The following is a 19,416-nucleotide window of genomic DNA, read 5'->3' as shown; positions in this document are numbered from 1 at the left end:
AATAAAAAACAGTTAATAATAAATAAACAGTAATAATTAGATTAGTCCACTTCCTTTGGCTGAGGTGTTGTATATCCTGATGGCAGTGGGAACAAAGGATCTCCTGAACCTCTCTGTTCTGCGGTGAGATGAGACGTTTGCTGCAGCTGTAGCTGCTTCTCTGTCCTGCCAGAAGATTATGGAGAGGATGGTTGGTATTGTCCAAGATGGCCTCCATCTTACATTGCATGTGTCTCTCCACAACAGTCCTGAGTGAGTCCAGACTCCTGCAGCACAGACCCAGCCTTTTGGACCAGCTTGTCCAGTCTCCTTGTGTTCATGTCTGACATGCTGCTTCCCCAGCAGACTACAGCATTAAAGAGTTACACTGGCCACCACTGACTGATAAAACATGTGAGGCATTTCACTGCTGACATCAAAGGACCTGAGAGCTCCTGAGGAAAAAGAGCCGGCTCTGCCCCTTCAGGTAGATGGCATCTGTGTTCAGGGACCAGTCCAGTTTACTGTCCAGGTGCACACCTAGGTATTTATAAGTGTGCACCACCTCAATGTCCTTCCCTCAAATGCTGACTCGCTGAAGGCTGGGCTAGACCTCAGAAAGTCCATGACCATCTCCTTGGTCTTGGAGGTGTTCAGGAGGAGGCAGTTTTTGTTGCTCCATTCACTGAAGGCCATCTTCAGATCCCTGTACTCCTCTTCCTGCCCATTCCTGATACACGCCACAATGGATGTGTCATCTGAGTATTTCTGGATGTGGCAGGAATCAGAGTCGTATTAAAGTCGGCCATATACAGGATGAACAGGAACAGAACTGGAACAGTCCCCTGTGGAGCCCCAGTGCTGCTCATCACTTTCCTGAGACACAGTTACCCAGCCTGATGTACTGTGGTCGTCTTGTCAGGTAATCCACAATCCAGGACGTGAAGCAGGGATCCACCCCCATCCCTTCCAGCTTGTCTTTAAGAATGGGGGCACTTTATGATCAAAAATACATGGACACCTTCGTCCACAGACCTTTGTGTGATTTTGATGTGGGGCTAATTTTAATGGATAAAATCTTAAAGAAGTTGTTTGTCATTTTTGAAAAAAAGATTCTGCACTTCCTTGTTTTATTGATACTGTGACCTTAAATTGTTGCTATGAGAATGCTTTTGATCTTCTCCTCTAACTCTCAGATAGAAAACAAATGAACATATTTCCCAAAATGTCAAACAGTTGTTTTACGCTGCAGCAAACAGCAACAGTGTAGCAACAGTTTGCCCTGATTCAACATGACAACAGCCTATGCATAAGTCAAGGTCCATAAAGTAACTGCACCAAGCCCTGACCTCAATCCCATCTAACACCTTTGGGATGAACCGGAAAGAGCCAGGCCTCATCTCCTAAAACCAGGACCCAACATCAGGCTGATAGTGCTGTTGTGGTAGAAAATCTTTACAGAAGAGTGGAGGCAGCAGCAGAGTCATTCTCATGGTTTTGAAATAAAAACAATCACATATGGGTGTAATGTGTAAGTATATTCATATATCCATGCTGTGAGTGGTTGTTAACAGGCATAACCTATGAATCTCTATAGACTTAGTTTTGCGTTTTCTTCTTCCATATATTGAACATACACACTTTACAGTCTGTGGTTGGTTGTGCTGTGCTGTCACGTCATCCTGATCCTGGCCAATGAGCTTGTGTCTGGCCTCTGCTGATCCTCTTCCTGACCACCTGTTGCATCTTAGTGCAAAAGGTTATCTGCAGAAGCATGATCAGATAAGACTTTAACATGGGCACTTCTGTGAGCAATGGCGATTCACAACAGGAACAATCAGATAATGCCTTTGAAATGACAAGAGTTCTGTTGATCTGCAAGGGACTTAAATCCTTCTGACACCTACCTCTGCACCAGCTTTGCCTTGGACCTAATCCCGAGTTTGTCTTTGGAAGATGTCTGTGAGAACTCTGCCCCTGGTTTTCATTAATCTCGGTGGAGAGATGCTTTACATACTGGACCAACGCCTGCGAGCACAGAACACGTCTGAGGACAATTCAGAGAAAGGTAGAGGTAGTTAGAGAACTGACGGGCGAGCTAGGCGTGTATGTGTCCCCCCTGGACAAGTAGCAGTCAGTTTATAAACTGATCATCTCATATTTCTCATGCACAACACCAAAAATCAGTCAGTTTTCTTTCTCTTCTTTCTTTTCCTGCAGGAGTGTGGTCAGAAAATGACAGAAAAAGAGGTATCCATGTATCTGTGTCATTCATTCTGGTCATACTGGTTACATAACTAATGTAGCATAGGTTGTGAAGTGGTAGTAGTCTCAGCACCACTTTATATTATAGCCCACAATTTACAGTGTAATCATGTTTTATAAAAACACGTTAGATGGTACGGTGTAAGAACACAATATGAGGAAAGGGAGAATAACAATAACAAACAATGAGACATAAATTATATTCTATATAAATACTGATAAATACAGGGTAGATACTGTGCAGTATTGGTAAACTGACATTTTACGGTTATGTCATACTAATATAACAACTGCAGTGGCACAATAAGGCAAGGAAATACAAGACTGGATTAACACCTGGGCAAAGTGGGCAAGTGTCGAGGGGCGTCCAAGGCCCCGTCCACATAATGTGGGTCTACATGTTTAATTACACATTTATTAGAAATTTTCTCCACTGAAATATAAAATCAACTTGCAACTAAAACATCTTCAGGCTCTTGCTGTGTGGAGGGACTCTAAAAATCAAACTTTCATTGTTTTTGTTTATTTCTTTGTAATAATTTTTTTATATATAACATTTGTAAAATAATAATAATTCAAAAAATAGCATGTAACAGAAACTAAACATTGCTTCATCAAATGTTAGCTAGCTAGACAGACGGCCATGGCTAGCTAAAGCTAAAACTAAATGTGTTTACTGATTTTTCTGTAACTGTGTATGAAGTCATTATTTTGATGAATGTTTGTTGGTCACGTATTTCACATAAATAAATGAGGCAGTAGTTAAATTCATCAGGGATGGAGACATAAACCTAAACGCCTGTCAACAGTAATTAGCTTAGCTTAAGCATCTTTAAATCTCGTATTTTAATGTATTAAGTTCAATTTACTGTAAATATTAATAGAAGAGTAAAAGAATAAAGATTGACCAAGTGTGCATCATCAAAAATCATAAAATGAAGGTTTTACAATCTATTTGTTACAGTCTGTAGTTTCAGCTCTGTGTCTCTGTACAGCAGGTGAACCCAATGAAAACCATTAGCTGTAAAGACAAAGCATTTCAGTTGCATTAACATCAAAACAAGGTCTTCTGTGCTGTTTAATTACACATACAGTAGACTAACATTTCCAATAGTAAACTCTTGTCAGAATTAACCACCTTCTGTTTCTGTCTCTATTATTCATAGTCATGAATGACATCGTTGGGACCATGTTTAGTAAAACCTTTATGGATGAACTTCTCAAACCTCAGCAGCTGTATTCGCACAGAACACTGAAAACAGTGCTAACACGCTTAGCACATGCCTCCATCATGAGGTTGAACCCCGCCAGCATGGACAGGGTATGTAGCAGCATGGACATGGATACAAACCTCTATTTTTTAGGCCTAATAGTTAGATATTCATGGTCTATGTCCAGACAAGGCCTGCCTGGCACTGCCTTATTTCATTTAATTTATTTTTTATTTTCCAAGGTTTTACCAGGTCAAATCATGAGATTTTAATGAGGAAGCCAAGACCTAAAATAAACTAAGTCTTAAGTCTTTTTTTCTATGACTTCAACCTGAATCTAGTCCAGCTCTCAACTCTACACCACTGATTCGAGATGCCTTTAAAATCCTTGTGGAGCTAAATTAATGTGATGGTATGGTAGGAAGTGGGATGGTCCAAAAGAAAAAACTCTTTTTCCCTCCTGTAGCTTTACGAGCTGATGGCCATGGCGTTCAAATATCAAGTCTTCCTTTGTCCACGGCCAAAAGACTTGCTGCTCATCTCATACAACCACATAGACACCATAAGGGAATTTGTAAAAGACACTCCTGTGGTTGTGAACCAAGTGGACGAGACACACAGGAAGATCATCGAGGTACAAATAAACCTTATGTAACCATATTCCTGTTTACAGCATCTGACATGTTCAACTCACTCAGTAGTCGTTTTACTACCTGGAGTCCAGCTGTGATGTTTGTATTTGTCTAACATCCTGTGTTTTTGTTGATGTAGATTTACTCGTCGTTATCAGACGGTGAATTTCAGCTTCTCAGACAAACACTGCTCATATTTTTCCAGGACATGCATGTTCGGGTGAGTTATCTCTTATTATCTCATCAGCCCATACAACTTCATGAAGAACTTTTGTTTCAGTCAGCACTTTTTTTTATCTTTGCTTTTCAGGTGTCACTTTTCCTCAAGAATCAAGTCCAGAATCCAAATGGACGTTTTGCCCTGTCGACCTCAGGCCCAGTGCCTCGTGGGATAGATGTTCCAGGGTTAATCCGGTAGATTTGCACAATCATCAATATCAGGCTCTTTTACATGTGAATATTGATGTACAGTGTGGTGTGGAGTGTAATTTGATCTCCCATTCTCTAGCTAGCATCAAGTACCAGTACTTTTCAACAACTACAACTCCCATGAAGCTTTGACAAAATCTCACTAGCTAACAATCGAGCATGATGTTGTAGTTGGACACTAAAAATATGAAGTTTTAATGAGGGGTGAGAGGGATGAAAAATGTTGGCAGGTCATCAATTCGGCCATATATATATAAATTTAATATTTTAATTCAAAGTTTCCCTGAGAATAAATCTTGATAACTTCAGTGATCACCTGACTGTTTACCAATTTGACATGTACAGGATGTTTTCAAACTACATTTGGTCCAGACATTGATGATTGATGATGATGGTGAAAAGTAATAACTTTACTGATCTCCTGACTCTTCGTCTTGAACAATCTACAGGTCAAAGCTTCAGTTTATCCAATAATAAATAGATATTTATTATTGACCAACTTGATTAGCATACTACCTAATATGTTAGCTAGCTAGCAGGCTATGTATTTCCTCAGGGTGACTGAAGTGTGTGGACAGAGGGTTTTACTGTTTCACAACTATATATGAATCTACATTACTTTTATACAATCATGCTTTAGGGTCTGATTGGTCTCATTCACAGAGAAACTGTCCATGCTGACAAAAAGTAAAAGAGGTCAAAGCTCCTAAAAGAGGAAATCTACCTTGTGTGTAAAAAGTGACAAAAATGTGAATACAAAGTGAAAGTTTCAGTCCAATGACAATCAGCAGCACACTAGTTTAACCATACAGGACTGATGCAACTGTGAAGGCTCCACTGACGAGCTAACATCTTAATTTGAAAGATTTCCTCTGACTGACATCTTTATATTCCAGAGTGTCATCATCATCATCATCATCGTGATCGTCTTCTTCCTGTTTCCACAGGACGTTTGACAGTAAAGGCAGGGAAGTGAGACGAAGTGAGTTTCCCCCTGGAGGAAGTTACAGCAGCCCAATCAGAGAGGGATGTTTCGACCTGCACGGAGACAGAGTCATCAGACTGGGCCTGAACATGTGTGTGCTGCGATTTAACACATGCATTGGCACATATAGACCAACTCTGTACATTCAGATCATGTGTTGTGTTTCGTGAATTTAAAGGTACACTGTGAACCATCCAGAGGAGACTCACACATCCAAGGCTCCTTCTGTGAAGGTACTGAAGTGATGCAATCAATCACATTATTAAGAAAAACATTGATTTCCATTTCGTTTATCGAGTCCCAGGGTCGTGCTGTTGGCCGCTGCTGTAACTTATTGGTACACACCAATGGTTCCAACCTTTTCCAACTCATGGCCACTTGAAAATCTCAACAATATTGGAAGCCCACATCCGACCCCATAACAATACGGAGGCCAAATAATATTCTCAGAGCACTTTTCATTTTAATGGTAAATATCAAACATTCAGGACTGAACTGAAAACAGGAGAAGCTCAACTTTTCTTTTTTGTTTGACAGAGGAGAGATCACTCTTCACTTCACCATCTGTCTCTGACTCTTTCCTTTTAACTCTTCCTGTTGCTAACCAGTTCTCCACTTTGATTCTTGCCTGGATGTGATCAGATGAGAAAGCAAGCAAGTATACGATGTGGTCTGGCCGGCGACAACATAAACTATCACTATCACAGTGACAGGCCTTAATGCGAGAAAAAAATAAACAATGAAAGGAGTTTTAAAAAAATGTTTTAATGTTTTTTTTAAAGATCATTTAGCTTTAAAATGTTTAAAAACATTATTTAAATATCTTTTTTTAAAATATATAATTACATCTTTTCACCCAAATTATACTGTTTTTCAAATTATTTGACAGCCCACTTGCAAAACCTTCGCAGCATCTTTCATTTTCCTTTTGATTGTGCTTCATATGAAACAGTATATTTTAGGTTGAGACCTCCTAACTTTCTGTCCGTTGTGCTGCAGACAGACGACTCTCCAAACCTTCTGGCCAAGGAGGAGCTGAACCTGCTGGCTCGTCTGATGGGAAGCATGAAGGCTGAGAAGCAGCCCACAGCTGAGATTGGCTTCAGGGTCAACCTGTTCACTACAGACCAGGAGGAGGAGGAGGCGTGAGTGCTTCTCGTTGCTCTTTTTCATGCACTCAAATTAACATTAATGTCCCGAAATGTGGCTTTTATTTTGGTTAACAGGGGAACTTCCTGTGGAGCTGACGAGTCTTTGTTCGGAGTGATAAACATTCAAGCGATGCAGGTAGGATGATGCAACAGTCTTTAGTTCTCTACTGTGTGTGAGCTGATAGAGGAGACAGGTCAAAAAACCTTATCAGACTGACAGATATCATTTATATGAATTTGTATCAACATCATTAGATCAAATGTAATACTGTACGACAAACACTGTACTCAGTAGATCACACACACTGGGAACTGACAGACTCACCATGTGCAATAATGTGCAATAAGTAACACACACCATCTGTGCAATATAACTCATATGCTGCTTTTTGTTGTAAATATTGAATTGTACATATTATAGTATTATCTGTTATTCATCTTTCTTCTTTAAGTATTTGTTATTGAATTTTGCAGTTTTTTCTTTCTTGTACTGTCACTTTGCTGCTGTGACACTGCAAATTTCCCCAGTGTGGGACTAATAAAGGAATATCTGATCTTATCTTGTAATATTTCATACTTTTCTGTTACATTTTTATCACCTGCAATTAACCAGCCATCATCCATCATTAAATAACTGTCACCACACTAATGGGTTTATTATGAGCATCTGATGAGCTGATTTATCTGGTTCTGTTTGGTTCAGGATCAACAGGCTGCAACTGAACTGGCTCGAATCGCTGGAGAGTTCACAGAACAGGAACAGCCTGAAAGTCCAGGCGGGAACAAAGGAGACGACCTGCTGGCCATGATGGACGATCTCTGACCCTGTTCAGTCTCTTCATTTTTATTGGTTGATCATGGTCACTGAAGTCTGTGATGAACTTTAAGACGCTTTCATTTATTGCTTTAACTTTATGGCCTAAATTAAACAATCACATAACCCCTCACTGTGAGTTTGTGTTTAATCTGTATGTCAGTTTATTCTTCAACTGGTTTGTTTCACACTGATGGAAACTAACAGTGGAAATTAAATATCCAACATCTTATAGCAAAAAACATTTTATTCTATTGTATTTTAAATTACTAGTGCTTCAAAAATACCACATGAATTGATTACAGATCGTAACACAGACTATATTCATCCATGTATTCTAATTTTATGTTTTCAATAAAGCATGTATTCATATTTTCATGGTTGCTTTTTTCCCACACAATGTGGGGTTAAATGAGAGTCAGCAATTATTTATTTTCTTATGTGTCTTTCTCAAAAGCTCCTGAAATGCATGTTTATCGCATTAAATATAAAGTAAATAGTATTAAAATACATGCTGTGTGATAAATATATTGTATGACAAACATGATTTTATTAATCTGTTGTATTTTTCTTTTCTTAAGAATTTTAATGTAGTGAGCATATATTTTAAATTCTTTGTCAGGGTTAGGCCTTTATATGTTATTTGTATGTGCAATGGACATATGCAGCATATGTGTATATATATGTATATGTATGTATGTATGTATGTATGTATATAAACATCCACACAAATATTTGACATCTACATTCACATATTTTAAAAAAAGATTTTTTTTTTAATAGATTTTTTTAAAGAAAAAGAAAAGAATAGAATAGAATAGAATAGAATAGATAGAGCCTTACAAAGTGTAAACGCTATGTTTGTTTCCTGCCTGCAGAGGGCGCTGCTTGCCGTGTGTTGACGTAATGTGGGACGCACAGTCAGGCGTCATCACGCTGCCGTTTTCTCGGTGACGCTATTCGTGCGGGAAAACCAACTTGTTGACAAACCTCGGACGGTTTATTTCCTCGTGGCGGGGACTCGTTACACAGAGATTGAAGTGTCGCAGGTAAATGTTCCACACACTTGAGTTTAACGGGTTAATGTTATTTCTAACGCAGCTCCGACGTAGTTCTTTAGCCTGATGCTAAAGCTAACAGTGAAGCTAACTCAGCTTCTACCTCTGTCTCTTAATTAAACCGTGATTTTTAGGTGAAGCTGCGTAAATAAAATGATGTTCCTATCATGAGGCTTAAACAGGGATTTGATTCTGTCACAAACACGGTGACTTTAATACAGTTTATAAGAAATAGACACGTTTGAAGTTACAGGGCCGTCAGGCCTCAAAGTGATCGATAATAAATATCAGTAATAAACGTGTAGGACTGATTCTGCCGTTGTATTTTAAAGCCAGTGTTTGTCCATGTGTATCATTATTATTATTATTATTATTATAATTATATCTAAACTTTCTGTCCTGAACCTACCTCTGTGGTGACATAATGACTAATGATTGATGACAATAAATGCAGATGCACTTTAGCATAAGGCTTCACACTCATATCAGTTTATTAGGAACACCAGGCTAAAGCTAATGCGGTCTAATACAACAGTCCTGAGGTCAATGAAGGTTGTGATGATCAGTTTGACTTTGTGATGGAGGCAGAATGTGGTGCTGTGTTATTGTTTTACTGTATTGTTGATACTCAGAAGTGCCTAATATTGTGTCCACCCTGTTTACAGTAACTCAACAAAGGCAGAATAAATATTAGAGACAGATCTCATTATAAAGCAATTTTAACACAAGAAAATGATAATCTTCATGAAAGAGGATTCACTGCAGAGCTTCAGCATTAGACTGCTCTAGTTTTAGCTGCAGTATGCGACTGATTTAGTTTTAGCTGGGTTTACCTGATGAGTTTATGTTACAAAAAAGTACAGTGTCAGTTGTTAGACTGAGATGCAGCATGAAATATCACTTAGAAAGTGTAAAATATTTAAGATTTTTTAAAACTTCAGTGTTTTGATAATTATTGTTCCTGGTTCTCTTTGCTGGTCAATCCTATCGTGGAAACTAACCTCCTGTCTCCCTGCGGGTGTCCCTGAGGTCATCTTAATCTTCATCCATGGAGTCAGAGGGAGCTGAGTCTCGGTCGTCGGGCCTGGGGCCAATTGAAGGTTTCCACTCTCTTCGTGAGCGTACGATCGCAGAGAACAGCATGGTAGTCCTGCTGCAGGGTCTGCAGGGGCAGGTGACCACGGTGGACCTGAGGAATGAGAGCACGGCACGGGGACGTGTTATCAACGTGGACGCCTTCATGAACGTACGAATGGAGGAGGTGCTGTACACGGACCAGCGGGGTCAGCTCACCCGGCTACAGGACCTGTTCATCACCGGCAGGAACATCCGCTACGTTCACATCCCAGACCACATGGACATAATGAAGACCATCGAGAGCCAGCTGGCCAAGATCCACAGAGCCCGACACTTCGCCAGAGAAGGAGGAGGCAGAAAAGAGTTCGCCAAGAAAAATAAATGACTTTTCTCTTTCATACAAGGACACGAAACTCTGCCGCTTGTTTAAGTTAAAAAATACTCAGCGACAAACCACCTAGATCTGTAGATCAGCAGTTTAAGGTCTGAGGGTCACAAAGTGAGTTGAGGACAGAAAAACACACAATCCGACTTCTGTCTCTTTTTTCATTGTGAAATATTGGAAAGTTTCACTCCAGGTTTCTTAAATCCTTAAAATGAAACAATCTGAGAAGTTTGGTTGAACTGCTCCCAACTTATGTTTGAGTTAAAGTATCAAACACTTTACATGGACTGATACTCTTAAAAAAAAAATAAAGATATAACAATTATTTTCCTTATTAATTACTCTACACATTATTTTCTTGATTAATTTATTAATATTTTGCCTAGAGTATATGAAAAATGCGGCAGATCTTAAGAAACATTTCATTTAATCTAAACTAACAGTGGAAAACACAAAGATACTGATGTTTGTGAAGCCGTTTGTCATTTTGACCTGAAACTATCAATTGATTATTGAAATAGTTGCTGATTAATTTTCTGTTAATCAATTAATCAGCTAATTGTTGCAGCTCTAGAAATAACATAAACCTTTTTTGATGAAGAATAGTAAGTCAGATGTTTCACAGTGGAGAAATAATCTGGTCAGCGCCATCTGGTGGACACACTGATGACGACACTGTTTCTGGGAGTTAAAAAACAATGAATTCAGTTTCCTCAAAAAGATGCGAACACTGTTACAATAGTTGCTGATTTTCATGGTGCACAAACATTAAAAGAACATTTTCTTCATACATAAAGATGCTGATGAGCTTTCTTAAAAATAACAAATGTTAGATTCAAATGAAAAGAAGTTTTCTGTGAGCACCTAAAATTTCTAATTATCTACCAGAGGGATTTTGGGCTGAGAGTCATGTAGTGATGGAGGCATCATTCAACATAAGCTGACAGTGACTGTGTCTTCAGCAAATTTAATAAGGTCATACAGACTTTGCAGAGAAAGAAAGTTTTTCTGCAAGAAAATGTGGAACAAAGAAAAGCTGATGTAAAATGAAATAAATTCATTCTCCTGCCAAAAACCTCTGTTACTGTACAACTCCTTTATAACAACATTATGAGGTTCCATTATAACAACTCCATTATAACAACTTTACAACAACTCAGTTATAACAACTTTATAATGACTCCAACAGCTCAACAGCTTCATATTGACTCCATTAAAAGGCTCCGTTGTCATAACTTTTCAATGACGCCATTATAACAACTCTGTTATAACAATTCTATTATAACAACTTTATGACTCCATCACATTAACTCCGTTACATCACAGAACTGGTTTATTTAAATGAAATGGAACATGTCACAGTTAGCAGTCAGTGTGTTTTTCCTGTTGAATAATCCTGACATGCACCACAAAGCCCATGTGTGTGAGTGTGTGTGTGTGTGTTTGTGTGTGTGAAACCAGAGATAATAACTGTCCATAAGCAGGCAAACATAAGTCCTGATCAGTGCCAGTGAGGTGGAGGGAAAAACAAGCCGTCATGTTTCCACAGCTTCCACCTCGCAAACATTCCTGCTGCAAGCTTCAGTCAGCCGTCACTGAAGGGAAGAGAGTGTTTCACCCCAGTGTTCTCCTGATACACAAATACGACTGGGAATGTGAGGAATCTGTTATTCCTACAGAGAGTCAGGAAGAGGACAGGCCTGACACAACACAGGCAGCTGGAGCAGATAGACCCTCACTGTGGATGGATGGGTGTGCACTCAGTAGCTGGATCATTTACACTGTGAAACTACATTAAATTAAGAGGAGTATTCATACAGGAATGTCTCCTGGCAGTTGGATCATTGTTTTTAGGGACACTGACTGACAGCCACCCACATAATGACTGTTTACTGCTCTGCTGGAAACACCAGCCAGTGCCACATCAACACTCAGTGAACTCAGAATAACACTTTACAGAGGCCGGACCACAGAAACAACAGCCTGGGTCAGTCCCACACACTCAGACAAACACTGAGATCCTCTTTTAAACTACTGAATAACGTGTATCTACTTACTTCTGTTCTTTTACTTGTGAACTACAATCACCTCCTCCTCCACTCAAACTAGTTTCAGGTTACATCCCAGGTTATCCAGAATCATAGAAAATATGAACCACTTGTGTGAAATTTTGTCATAATTGCTGTGTCTTCAGTAATGACTAAAAAGTGTTTTGTGAGGTCATTGTGACCTTGAACTTTGACCTTTGACCACCAAAATCTAATCAGTTCATCCCTGAGTCCAGGTGAATGTTTGTGCCAAATTTGAAGAAGTTCAGTCAAGGCGTGACTGAGATATCGTGTCCACGAGAATGAGATGGACGGACAACCTGAAAGGAAAATGGCTGCTGCTCTGACTGTCAAAGAAATAACTGTTAATGTTTAACATTGTGATCTTAATCTATCATCTATAGTAGTTATATCTGTCAGATAAATGATGGTGGAAGAAGTAAAAGCCAGAACAATACACTGTAAAAATACTCAATTACAACGACACTGAAAATGTTACTCAAGTAAAAGCAGCTAAATACTAAAAGTACTTAATGCAGGAAAATTGAGCCAGTTTTACTATTAGATATTATATCATTAATAAGTGAAGTAGTATTTACTGTTGTAGCTTTAAACTTGCATTACATTGAATGAGTTACAGTATTAAGTGGGATAAAATGGAAATCTTAGTACAATAGTTGAATAAATGTACTTTCAATTTTCTGAAGATAAAGTGAATGAAGTCAAAGTTCAGTATTTGCCTCAGACCTGTAGCAGTTCAGTTCTGTAGTAAATGTTCTTAATGACTTAACTGAACAACAGCACCTGCTGCTCTGTCTAATTAACAAACTGTCATTAACACTAACTGTTACTGCTGATCTCTGCCTCAGATTAAAATACAAAGAGTCTAATTAACCGTCAAGCCTCCGAAGCACCACGGCCCTCTGCCCATGGCAGCCGACGAGCTATTTCCTGTCCCACCCTCCTGCTGAACAGTGAACAGAGCTCAGTGTGGTGAGTCCCTCCGGTCAGAGAGGCTCAGACCTGCACTGGGGCAGAATCAGTCCAGAAACAGTGGGGGCTTTTATTTTGGAGTCTGGTGGCAGTTTCACTTTATCTCTGAGGCGAAGGAGACGCCTCCTTCACAACAGTCTGGACTCTGGCTGGTCGTCCTCACTGTGGAGGATGAGAGGATCATAGTGAGGAGCTGCTCCTCTTTTCCAGACTCTGAGAGACCCAAAACCTCTTTCTGTCTGAGATGGATCTGACGGACCAGGTCCAGATCTGGATCTAAGTTCTCTGTTTGAGTTAGTGAAGCTCCAGGACGGAGGTGAGTGATGTTCTGACTTAAAATGATCTCATGTTAAATATGTTTAATTCTCAAGTAAATCAAGCTTTTATTGCACAGGGCAGACTTCCTGTCTCTCAGACATTTTCACTAATTCAGATTTTACCACATTACTTCAGTTACTGTGAGTTAATGAACTGGCTCATTAGTGAAGCTTGTTCTAAACCCGATTATAGCAGCAGTAGATACAACAAGCTCAGAGTCATTAACTGTGAATATAAATCCACAGAGGAAACTGTCACATGTTTGATTCTCTGCAGATTCATGTCGTACTGACAGACATTGTCAGCAGGGTCGACTACTGTAAAACAACATGTCTTATTTCACCGGTGTCAGGTTTCATCTTTCGACTTAAACAGGCTGATCTGAGCAGGAAGTGTGGGGGGTTGAGTTTTATGGGGTCACATAAACAGCTTCAGCCGCCGGGCGTCACATGCGTAGTTAGAGAAGTTATTGGATGTGTCTGGAAATGTTGGTGTTAAATCCGTTAAATCATTAAACAGACATTTGTCTCCCTCTGGTATTTATGAGTAAACGTCAGTGCAAACTGTGTGTCATGAATATCTGTGGAAGAAAATACCTGTGGGGTGTTATTGTGTAAGTAAGAAAACAGTAGTGTGAGTGTGTTTCTATGAGGACTTTTAAAAAACATATTAGTGTCTGTATAAATATTCATCTGCACATTAGATCTACTGTAAAGAATCTCCTAGTTATCAAGTTCTGTCTGTAATGAAGTCTGAAGAGTTGTATTTAAAACAAATGATGAATCTGCTGAGGACGGAGGATATTTAAAAAATCAACCTGCTTCAAGACATTTCAAGAAATTAGTGTCTGTGAATGAAAGTGATGTAGGTGATTAGACTGGAATTAAGAGAAAAATAAACGTCATTATAAAAAATACCTGAAAAAATGTAATTGACATAGAAATAATAACGTGTAATTCCTCCTATAAACACATAAATTACAAACAAAAAGACGTGATAAGAAGGTGATGAAGTCTGATAACCAGTCTGATGTGTGGACATGAAAAACCAACAGTCTTTAATTAAACAGACATTGTTTGACTTTACATGAGCTGAACTGAAAACTTAATTACCCACTTATGTGGTTCAGGTCTGGGGGCAGTAAATTGAGGGTGCAGATGGAGTCATGCTTCTTCTCTGTGAGTTAAACGACCGGTTCCCAGAAGTCCATGGACCAGGAGTCCGAGACCAGAGAAACTACCAGCGTAACTGTCCTTTAAAAAAGAAAAAGAGTGAGCGGGGTCTGCCAAGAGTCAGCAGGATAAAGATCAGGGCGGGGGACCGAGCGACCCCCCCCCCCCCCCCCCCCGGCAGTGAGGGTTCATTCTCCCCAGAGAGAAGCAGCAGAAAGAAAAACATTCGGCTCCCATGCACATTGTTGTTGTAATGGGGGGGGGGGTTAGTCATCATGTTTACATCAAGCTTTACTGTAACCATGCGACCATCTGTGACCAACAGGGTTTCAGACCAGATCCCAGACCTCAGCCCAGTCCAGGTCTCAGTCTCTCGGTCCTGGTTCAGGTCTGTGATTCTCCATCGGTTCTGACTGAGAGATCTCAAACTGTTGGATCATGATGTATTGAACAGATGCTCATTGTTCCAGAGGATGAACCCTTATGATTTTTCTGATCACATGACTTTTACTATGTGAAATCTGTCATTTCACTTTTTCTGTGGGAAAAAAATTCAGATTTCCTTGAGAGCGGAAAAGAGCCATGATGTCATAAACATAAACATCCTATCAGACACAGAGCCTCACGCTGCTGTCCTCACCACAATGTCCCTCTCTGTTGACCTCTGACCTCGGACACTGGTTTAAATCACAGGAATGATGGGTGGAGCTCAGGTTTTTGGATGAGCTCAGATTTCCACAGTGGATTTACTAAACTAAACTAAACTGTCTGAACTTAACTAAACTAAACTTGTGTTATTTTATTGACAGGATCTTCAGGAGCTCAGAGAGTAAAATCTCCTGGTCGATATCTGAACCACAGTGACCCTGATGGAGCCTGTGAAGAAAGACATGGAGCTGCTCAGTAACAGCATGGCCACCTACGCTCACATCAAAGGTAAAGGTTCAACCTGGGGCTCAGGAGTCTTTAAAGGAGTCGTGAGATGAATGTATGGGGTCAATTACCAAATTATCAATCATCAATTATTCCTTCTCAAATACCAAATAGTGAACAGTTTTACCTCTGAAGGCTGTAAAACTGTTAAAAGATGAGAAGACGGGGGCGTCGAGTGGCGCAGTGGGTTGAACATGTGTAGAGGCCACAGTCCTTGCTGCAGCAGGCCCCCGGTTCGATTCCCACATCGGACGGCCCTTTACTGCATGTCATTCCCCCTCTCTCTGCCTCCCCATTTCCTGTCTCTCTCTCTACTATCCTGTCCAATAAAGGCACAAAAGCCCCCCCCCCCCCCAAAAAAAAGATGAGAAGACTAACACCACTCTATAAAGCTAAAGGCAGCAACCAGTTAGCTTAGCATATAAACTGGAAACAGGATCTGCTGCTCAGAAACAGTAGAAGAAAAATAAACAGAGTTCAGGCAAACAGCCAAACGTCATTTACTTCCAGTGGTAGAAGAATTCACATCACTTACTAAAGTTAAAGAATAGATGCAAAGTCCAAAACTGAAAACACAATTTGTTCTTTCTCCATTAATCCCCTCAACCATCAGATTCATCTGACCCTGTGGAGGTTTGTAACCACCGGACAAAACTACCCGAATGTATTTAGAGCAGTTAAAACTGGCTCCACCATTGATTTATTTATTCATCATTATTAACAACCTAGTGGAATTTCAAATGCTGGGCTTACTTATCATTGTGATATTGGTTATTTATTCAAGTTATTTTTCCAGCACAAGTTTAAAGGGGAAATGTCTGAACTGAAAACATGTGAAAACGTGACATGTGATGAGGTTCCAGGTCCCAGCTAACTCTGTTTTTTTAATTAGGGCTCATGAAGCAAAATGGTCGAGAGCTGCTGGTTCAGTCTTTAACAAGATTTTTATTTTATTTTACAAGCATATTATACTCAATGTTTTGTTTTAAATACACCGTCAGACCCGTGGGACACTTTGGTAGAGTGACTTTAGCTGAGGCAGAAGAACTGATATTTGTTTGTGCCTCTCTAATTTGTTCAGTTGTCATTTTGACTTTCTGGATTTAAAATTTAAAGTTTCCTCTCAGAGGACATCAGGGTTACGACTGTGATCAAAGCAGAACAGGAAGTGGCAAAAAGTACCTTTAACTGTACTTCAGTCCAGTACCTGAGTGAGTTTATCTGTTGTTGTTTACCTATTATTCTTTACCTGTTGTTGTCTACCAGTTGTTGTTGTTGACTGTCTTCTGTCCATGCAGCCAATCCAGAGAGTTTCGCCCTTTACTTCATGATGGGCGTCTGTTTCGGGCTGCTCATGGCACTCTGCCTCCTGGTGGCTGCCATCGCCTGCAGGACTCACCGCCACCGCAGACTGCCTCCCTCCCCCGAGAGGAGGCAGCTGAAGGAGTCCAGCGAGGAAGAGGAAGAGGAAGAGGAAGAGGAGGAGGAGGAGAGCATCGCAGACGAGGATGGGGAGGAGGCAGAGACCCCCAGAGTGACTGCCGGGCCGATGACGTCTAATAGTTCTCTGATGAGTGTTGATGTGTTCGCTTCAGCTGACGAGCTGGAGAAGGCGAGACGTCTGGAGGAGAGAGAGCGAATCGTCAGGGAGATCTGGAGGAACGGGCAGCCGGACATCCTGGTCACAGGGACGGGGACAATAGGACGAGTCCATTACCACTGACAGACACTGAGAAAGACTCTTCACGACTGACGGACAGAGAGAGTTCACTGATGAACACATGAATATCAGTTCACTCATCATGAGGAGAAACACTCCACATGTGAAAAAGGTTTCATAATGTCTCATGTTTAATGTCTTATGTGGGAGGGATGGAGCTTTTTAACATCAAAGGTTATGTCAACCCTGGTGGGGTTTGAAATACATTTACATTTACCAGTCAACAGTCAATGAACTAACTGTAGGCCGTGGATTGATTCCTGACAGAGAGGTGTACAGGTGTTTCTCCAGATCTGTGGCCAAAATAAAAGACTTCATCTTAGTCATATTTCTCAAGTGATAAAAACACGACTGAACAAGTTTCTTCATCTGAGGTTCAAAACACAATCAGAGATCACTGTCTTCACCTGAGGACTCCATGTAATCGGGTCACTCACCTGGTTTTCTATCATACCATTCTTTTTGCAGGAAGATCAAGTTCAATGACCTCAGATCATCTGTGATTTAATGTAAGAAGTTGAATACAGCTTCAAACAAACCAATCAGAATACAGCTACAAATCTACCAATTACAATACGGCTGCAAATCTACAATTTAGCAGCTAAGGTTACTGACATTTATCATGTTGCATTCACCTAAGAATCATTATGTTGTCAATTGTTTAATTTTTCATAGTTAAAGTAACTGTTACTGATTCATTTCATAACAATATTAAACTATTGATGGTCAGAATTAGCAGTTAATGTGTTTATCACTGGGCTAGTCTTTCCCACAGAAACCCTCCAGTCTTTTTCCAGTCTTTACATCAGCTTGTGTCTGTTTCCACAAATCCCAGTAGCTCCCTCTCAGTCTGGCTACAACACTGCCCACTCTCTGGTAAAGACTTGTCTGTTTGTCCTGTAAATATGATTCTCGGTTGATTACATGTTTCAGAAACATATTTTGTGTCTGCTACAGAAAATAATACATACACTTCTATAAGTTGACGTATACGTTTCTTCACTTTCTTACAGAACATTAGAAGAGCATATTAATATCAATCTCATGTCTGTAGGTAAATATGAAGCAAATGGTTAGCTTAGCATAGCATAAAGACTGGAAACAGGAGGAAACTGCTAGTTCAGCTCTGTCCAAATATAAAAACAATTCAAAGGTGGATGTGTGGAGCCAGGAGGGGGGTTGACTGTAAGTTACTGAATCTGAATCCTTACTCCCTTATCAAATCTTATTAGGTTTACCTGTGAATAACTTAAGGCCAAATTAACTCTAACATAAACATGTCTAACCACCAGAAAGCAGAAATACTAGTTTTAGTGGCAGCATTGTCAATGTTCAAAGATTGAGAGAAGAGGAGAGATAAAATGTTTGATAAGAGATTTGTTAGTGTTGGAGCTGAACTAATGAGGTATGTTGTAAATGTTGTAACAGGCTGTCAGAACCATCTCTACCATCCTGTCACTTGACCCCCCCTTGTGTCTCCACTCACTTTACATTGGCCTGACATCATGCTTATAAAAGTCACTTCTCTAGCATCTGGGAAAGTTTGACAAACATTAAATCTCCATGATTTAAAAAATCTTACCACAAAGTTTCCACGGCAGATTCTTCTCTGCAGTATCACTGCATCATGGTTTTGTACAGATGATATGAATAAGATAACCCTCAGGCAGAGCCAGGCTAGCTGTTTCCCCGTTTCCAGTCTTTATGCTAAGTTAAGCTAAGATAACCAAACCAGTGGAGAGACGAGAGAAATATTAATGTTCTTCATGTGTAGCTTGTATAACATTTAAAACATTATTTACTTACTGGCTGTAATAACAAATACAATATTGTCGTTTTTGTATTTTGTCTCCTTCATCAAAAGTAAAGGGTTTGGTTTTTGGCTAAAAACTAAAAGCTACTTCAGTTCAGCTTTACATGAAAAGGTTTAAACATGTCTGAGGGAAAAAAACTTGTTAAAGGTTTTGTAGATTGTCACTGCCAACCACACTCAAGACAACCATTAGTCCACATTAGCACTGCCTGATATGCTCCAAAGCAATGCTAACAGCTAGCCAGCTAGCAATAGCAACATTTGCCAAACATATTAAAAATATGGCAAGTTAGCTAATGTTAGCATGCTACTGTAGCCGTCATTAACAAAAACAGACATGTAACATTATGAACCATCTAGTAACTAGATTCTAGTTACTTACACATGGAGGAGAAGAAACAGTTGAGTCCAGCTGTCCTCCCTGATCTTCAGC

The 19,416-nt window shown here is 39.9% G+C and overlaps 3 protein-coding genes across 6 annotated transcripts; all 3 read left to right on the top strand.

Annotated features, from left to right (window-relative positions):
• The first annotated feature begins 1,894 nt into the window (after nucleotides 1-1,894).
• Nucleotides 1,895-7,610, top strand: LOC111230595 (protein OSCP1-like). 2 transcript variants are annotated; one of them, XM_022757382.1, is made up of 11 exons: nucleotides 1,895-2,047; nucleotides 2,200-2,229; nucleotides 3,411-3,565; nucleotides 3,922-4,089; nucleotides 4,227-4,307; nucleotides 4,398-4,501; nucleotides 5,464-5,592; nucleotides 5,680-5,734; nucleotides 6,501-6,646; nucleotides 6,728-6,788; nucleotides 7,356-7,610. In XM_022757382.1, the coding sequence occupies exons 1-11, from the start codon at nucleotides 1,936-1,938 to the stop codon at nucleotides 7,473-7,475; spliced, it is 1,161 nt and encodes a 386-aa protein (XP_022613103.1). In that variant the 5' UTR covers nucleotides 1,895-1,935; the 3' UTR covers nucleotides 7,476-7,610. The 2 variants fall into 2 exon arrangements, with proteins under 2 accessions (XP_022613103.1, XP_022613104.1); XM_022757383.1 differs by lacking the exon at nucleotides 2,200-2,229.
• A 794-nt stretch (nucleotides 7,611-8,404) lies between these two features.
• Nucleotides 8,405-11,066, top strand: lsm10 (LSM10, U7 small nuclear RNA associated). Of its 3 annotated transcripts, none has more exons than XM_022757336.1 (2): nucleotides 8,405-8,515; nucleotides 9,554-11,066. In XM_022757336.1, exon 2 carries the CDS (start codon nucleotides 9,573-9,575, stop codon nucleotides 9,984-9,986), a length of 414 nt encoding a protein of 137 aa, XP_022613057.1. In that variant the 5' UTR covers nucleotides 8,405-8,515; nucleotides 9,554-9,572; the 3' UTR covers nucleotides 9,987-11,066. The 3 variants fall into 3 exon arrangements, with proteins under 3 accessions (XP_022613057.1, XP_022613059.1, XP_022613056.1); XM_022757338.1 differs by having other exon boundaries at nucleotides 9,543-11,066; XM_022757335.1 differs by having other exon boundaries at nucleotides 9,502-11,066.
• A 1,931-nt stretch (nucleotides 11,067-12,997) lies between these two features.
• LOC111230551 (protein eva-1 homolog B-like) lies at nucleotides 12,998-19,130 on the top strand. Its single transcript, XM_022757321.1, has 3 exons — nucleotides 12,998-13,343; nucleotides 15,327-15,453; nucleotides 16,749-19,130. The coding sequence occupies exons 2-3, from the start codon at nucleotides 15,387-15,389 to the stop codon at nucleotides 17,171-17,173; spliced, it is 492 nt and encodes a 163-aa protein (XP_022613042.1). The 5' UTR covers nucleotides 12,998-13,343; nucleotides 15,327-15,386; the 3' UTR covers nucleotides 17,174-19,130.
• The last annotated feature ends 286 nt before the right edge of the window (nucleotides 19,131-19,416 follow it).

Source organism: Seriola dumerili, unplaced genomic scaffold (assembly GCF_002260705.1).
Source record: "Seriola dumerili isolate Sdu_G_001 unplaced genomic scaffold, Sdu_1.0 BDQW01000273.1, whole genome shotgun sequence".
Taxonomy (NCBI): Eukaryota; Metazoa; Chordata; class Actinopteri; order Carangiformes; family Carangidae; genus Seriola; species Seriola dumerili.
Note: the sequence above shows the minus strand (reverse complement) of the source record. Positions and strands in the feature narration are given on the sequence as shown.